The sequence below is a fragment of the Centruroides vittatus genome, unplaced genomic scaffold (genome assembly GCF_030686945.1).
Source record: "Centruroides vittatus isolate TY-2023 unplaced genomic scaffold, ASM3068694v2 contig_482, whole genome shotgun sequence".
Taxonomy (NCBI): domain Eukaryota; kingdom Metazoa; phylum Arthropoda; class Arachnida; order Scorpiones; family Buthidae; genus Centruroides; species Centruroides vittatus.
In genome coordinates, this window is record NW_027122272.1 from 499850 (window position 1) to 505849 (window position 6000).

General features: G+C 30.8%; 1 protein-coding gene across 1 annotated transcript; it reads left to right on the plus strand.

The window, feature by feature from the left end:
- The first annotated feature begins 2386 nt into the window (after positions 1-2386).
- On the plus strand, positions 2387-3267 carry LOC136977884 (ribosomal RNA-processing protein 7 homolog A). The gene has a single exon (XM_067273475.1). The coding sequence runs from the start codon at positions 2397-2399 to the stop codon at positions 3201-3203; it is 807 nt and encodes a 268-aa protein (XP_067129576.1). The 5' UTR covers positions 2387-2396; the 3' UTR covers positions 3204-3267.
- The last annotated feature ends 2733 nt before the right edge of the window (positions 3268-6000 follow it).

The window sequence follows — 6000 nt, forward strand, 5'->3', positions numbered from 1 at the left end:
ACTATCTGAAGTTCTGCTAAACTGATTTTGAAAGAAAGAAATGCCATTTTTTCAAATTGAGGCTATCCATAAATGATATCCACACTGGAGGGGGAGGGGTGAACTTCAGTGGACGTCCATTCATTTCATTAAATTTTATACACTTCATGCATTTTATTATATTTATTTCAAAATTTCTTGTATGTTTCATTTCTACTTTTGATATCTATCATTCATAAAGTGATAAAGGTTTTAAGTGGGATTGAGTTTTGTTGGATGTCTGAAGAGGGGAGGGGATTATGGAAACTGGGACAGTTTGTCCAAGTTTCTGTAACCTACTTTAAATATAGCCTACTTTAAAAACTTTTCTTAGTTTTGAATTTTCCTTTATTTTAGCTGATGCTTACAATTAATATGAAATTATAATTCTCCATATACTGTGTTAATTTTATGAATATTAATTATGAGAATTAAATTGCATTGATTATACATGTATACTAAAAAAACTCAAGTATCTGAAATCTATGATAATTACAGTGACCAAATGTACTTCATTTCACTGCTCTGACCTTTAGATTTTTTTCGAAAATGGCCATTTTGTCCTTTATTTTGTGAGCTGAAATGTAACTTGAGTATTTACACCTGCACATGGAACAAATATGCCTCTATTTTATGCAATTTATAAATTTTACTGAACTTGCATTGGTTATTTAAATAGCTGGCTGGGACAACTGCTTTGTGGAAATGAAAGCAGTCGTATGTTGTATGTATTATAAAGTATCCATACTATGTAGAAATGAAAGTATTTGAATGGGTTCTATTACAAGAACCATTCTGTGGGCTGGAAGATTGAGAAAAATGTTTTGTTCATTTTCAATCACTAGAACATAAATATAAATGACAGCGAGCTATCTGACAGATTTTCATATAGTTATATCACCATTGAAAGATTAAGAATGTTGACAAAACAATAATTCCTGCCTGGGTTGAATTTTTAAATATTTTGCAGATAAACATGTCTTTTTTAATTAAAACCATTTTAACAATTGTTCAATTTTGCTTAAGCTACATAATCAAAATTCAATCCTGGATCTAATGGTCTCACTGAACAAGTATTTTCATTAGTGAACATTATGTGGACCAGTGAAAAACCCAATTGCTCAAAACATTGGAAGCCAGCATTTATACCAAATATAACTGTATACAAATTGTATACAATTTTGTGAATTCTTAAAACATAAATCTGATTTATTTAAAAAGTTCATTCTTGTAAAAAGTGACAAAATTAAAATTTTTAAAAATAGTAATATAATTGTTTAAAATAAATTTTATAAAGCTTATTAGTTTTAGTGAAACAAATAAATGCAACCTGTTTCTTTTATTATGAAACAATTTCTGATTTGTCCTTTATTTTCTCCAAAAAATATGGTCACTGTAATGATGATCAGTTTCTTCCTTAGAATTTTCCTATGCTCATTTTCACTCTATTATCTAATTAAAGTTAGGGTTACCATAACTGATAGTGTTACCACCCGTCCGGTTTTCACCCGGACAGTCCGGGAATTGACTCACTGTCCGGGTGAACTGTTAATTTTGTCCGGGAATTTCGTAGAAATTGTGAAATTATGATGAAACAAAGTTCTTGCAAATATTGTTATAAATTTACACCATTTTGAACAACGAAAGACCTCACACTTACTGAAACTCGTCTGCCATTCCGCCATGTTACTCTGTTTATGACGTGTGATACGCAACATGCACGTTATTCTTCGCATTGTAAAATGACATTGCGCATGCGTCAGCAACCTACTGCTCTGGGGGACCCGAGATCGAATTCCTCTCCATATTAAATTGAAGAAAAAAGAAGAAGAGATCGAATTCCGACGGGTCGAAAAACCTCAGGAATTTTTCGGGGAGTTGTCCGTTTCGATATATCGGACGTCGCCCTTTTGTGGCCTGGCCGAACCCATAATGGGCTTACAAAAGAAAAAAAAAAGGTCCTCTTCGTGCTCATAGAGCGAATAGTTTAGAAAACATTCGTTTCAAATAAAATGGGCTGTCATTGGATTGCTTATAATGTTGTTTTAAATCCGATTTATTAGGCACGCGCTCATTGTTTTTGACATTTTTGTTAACTATCTAGTCATTTTTTTTTTATCATATCCGACGGCTCTGGATGTCACTCATTTACAAGCCAAATATCAGGTAAATAATATCTAAAATTCTGTGTGTTCCAATGCCGACACGAGAAATAAAATTATGAAATCTCCAAAATTATTACAATAGTAAAATAATCGATCCTAAATTATTTTAAAAAATAATAAAATATTCTAGAAATAATATCTTAATGGTTTTATTCAACAGATCTCCAATAAACGTTAAATTTTGGAGCTGGCAACACTAAAACTTGTAACAACATGGCGGCTGCCACGAGTAAACCATGTGAATTTAGAGTGGTTCCTTTAAAAGTGAATGAAACGAGTATAGCTATTCATTATTTATTTTACAAACAGCATCGTGTGAGAGAACAATTAGAATCTAAACCAATAGATCGAACTTTATTTGTCGTTAATGTCCCGCCATACTGTGGCCATCAAAGTCTAAAATCCATTTTTTCGAAATGCGGCTCCATAGAGAAAATTATCATTCATCAAAAACCGACTCTCGGCAATGAAGAAAAGCCGGATTCAAAATATTTTCCGAAGGATAAACCGATTGAAGGATTTTGTGTTGCTTATATCGTGTTTAAAAAAAGTTCTGCTTTAAAAAAGTGTCATATCTTAGAAGAAAGTTCTCCCTGTTGTCTGACATCAGATCGACGTTTGAAAGTTGGCATCGAGAAATGGTGTACAGAATATAATAATAATATTCCAAATATCGAAGAATTACAGAAAGAAATTGATGTCTATATGCAACAATACGATGAAAAAGTTGAAAAAGAAAAGCAAGAAGCAATCGAAATGGAAGGTGTTGCTGATGAAGAAGGTTGGATAACTGTGTCAAAACATAGTAAAAAACCAGTGATAAGAAGGACTGAAGTTAATGAAAAGAAAATAACTGCAAAAGAACGGAAAAAGCGTTCCAAGAAAAACTTGCTTAATTTTTATACATTTCAAATTCGTGAATCTAAGATGAAACATATTGAAGAATTACGAAAAAAATTTGAAGAAGACAAAAGAAGGATTGAATTAATGAAATCTAAAAGGAAATTTAAACCATTTTAAATTATTTTGTCGTTTATGTTGTCATTATTAATTTGAAAAGTAATAAAAGTTTTTAAATTTAGAAGTCAGCAATTTAATTATAAAATTTTAATAACATTTTAACAGTTTTACTATTTCCAAACTAATATATTTAATGAATCTAGCAAGCAGTCTTTTATTTGCTTCAAATTATGTAAACTTCAATACTAGTTTGTTTGTTTATCACTCAAGTTATATAATATTTTTGCAAACATGAGCATGTAGCAGACATGAAAGAAATATAGTATATAAAAGATATCAAAATTGCAATATTGTGTTGTTTAAATGTTTATACAATGAGAACTATATTATATAAACAAGGTCCTATAAGAAAATGGACAATTATAAATAGATGGTGATTTTTGTGAATAAGATTTTAAACAGCATAAGTTACTTTTCCATTTGTTTTAAAGATGACATCACTCAACTGACCTTCATTTGTATACAGATGGTCTTTGAGGTATGTTAAGCATTGAGAGGCCTAACATCTTGGGTGTGTTATTGTTTGATTAAGAAATTTTTGCTGTAATTGTTTCAGTATTTTTTGGATTATCTTCATATACCACTCTCTTTTTTTCTCACAAAATATTGAAACTCTTAAGGCAAAAATATGTTTCACTGCTCTATGCATGATAGACTTTTGAAGATGCAAAGATAGTCTGCTTATCAAAGGAGATTGCTAGTATGATAATATATTTAAAAAAAATTTAAACAACATAGTTTTCTAATTATGTACATAAAAATTTCTTTATAGTTATTAAATTTTGAATATTTATCTACTTATAATTGCTCATTTTTCTGTTGGACCACGTGTAAAATAATTTGCTAATAAATATAAGATAATATCATTAATACCATGTAATGAGTACTAACAAACAAAATCATGTATAAATAAAGTTTGTGAGATACTGAGAGAAACCTTTAAAACTGGCTCCTATTTTAGCATGTGTCAGATTAAAAAATTTTGTTATTCATTTTCATTAAAATGTAGATTTGACTGAACTCACAGTGGGCTTAAGAAAAGATCCTGTCTGCCCATAGGGTTGTAAGAATCTAAAAAAACCTAAAATACACTAAGCAAATTGGACTTCTTAGGTAATGTCTTTTTTCACAATATATTTCGTAGCTAAATGGATGCTGTGAAGCATGGAAGCCAAAGAAACTATTATCTCTACAATTTCATTGTAGCAAACTTTACCTGATCCAGCATGGTTACTACATTTAGATCTGTCTGTGCAAATTGGAATATAGTCTATGTTGTGATAGATTTCTCAATCAAGTTACCTGCAAATGCAGTCTTAATTGGAATCCTTTTGATTTTGTTTTAAGCTAATAATTAAAATGAACAAAATTGACATGGGTAGAATAATATAAAATATCTCAGACTGCAATATATTGCTTGTGCCCAGGTCAATCATGTTGATTTCTATCAAATGAAAGCTATAAAGAAAAGAATGAAATTTCAGTTTTATAAAAATAAAGATAATTGTTTCCTGCTATTGGATAATAGAATTTCAAAAGCATCTACATATAGTCTTTCAACAGATAAATTTGGAAAATGCCAATATAAGAACAAATGCTTAATGTTAGATTGGATCCAACATCTGATCCTTAGGCTGACACACACAATACATCCATAATTCAACTTCAAGAAAATTAAGGACAGTAAATTCTCAACATATTTACTCCCTAGGAGGGAACTTAAAACCTTAGAAAGGTTCAAAGATTTTAAGCTGCTGCCTTTTAAATAATGTATATATTAAAAAACAATTTACTCAACGAAAATACACACAAATTTTGTTTCATAAACCACTGGAATTTGGATGCCACTTGGGATAAATTTTTAAATCTTCATGTAATCCATTTCTGTTTCAGAAATGGATACATATTGTTTATTTAATATAAAACTAATTAAACTATTTGTTTTACCAGTGGTGTATATACAGTAAGACCCCGCTTAACACGGGGGATGCGTTCCTAGACAGCAGCGTTAAACGAGGTCATCTTAACAGAGTAAATAGGGATAGGGGAACATGTGATCAAAAATAAACAAATTTTACTTTAATTTTAAGTTATATTATTATACAAATTAATATAAAAATATGTTAAATAACACATAAACATATGCACACAGAAATGTAAAGTTCATTTTTTGTGATGAAGGTCCTGACTTTTCTGAAATTCTTGTTTTTTTGCAATAAAGTTGTGAAGTTTCATTTTGTCGGCTTTTTTCTTTCCTTAAGCAAATGTCGGTAGTCAGAAGATCGCATCCAAAATGCCTCGTTTTGCTTTTGCACTCCTTTCAAAATCTGGATCATTCGCTACAATTTGATCAACGATTTTGGTTATTGTTACCAAACTTTTACTAAGGAAATCTGTAGAGAAATTTTTTGGGTTCTTCATTTTCAGAATCTATTTTCCAGTTCTACATGAATTCCTTGTACTGCCAGTTCTTGAAGGTCGTCATTGGTAAGGCTCTCACCAGAAACCTGCAATAACTCTTCAATATCCTGTTTGTCTACATCTCCTAGTCCTGCTGTATTGATTAGGTTGACTAAATTGTCAACCTAACAATATAGCAGTAGGCTCTTCTCGTTGAGAATCCTTGGATACCTTCAGCCATAACTTCTTCCACACTTTGTTCGTGCATTTATCAGTTAATTCTTGCCAAGTGAAGCTGATATTGCCTACGGCATCCATGATGATGTCTTTTTTCCAAAATTGCACCAAACAAACATAGATTTAAAGAAAGTGCACCTTTCTGCCACCTTTTTCTGAT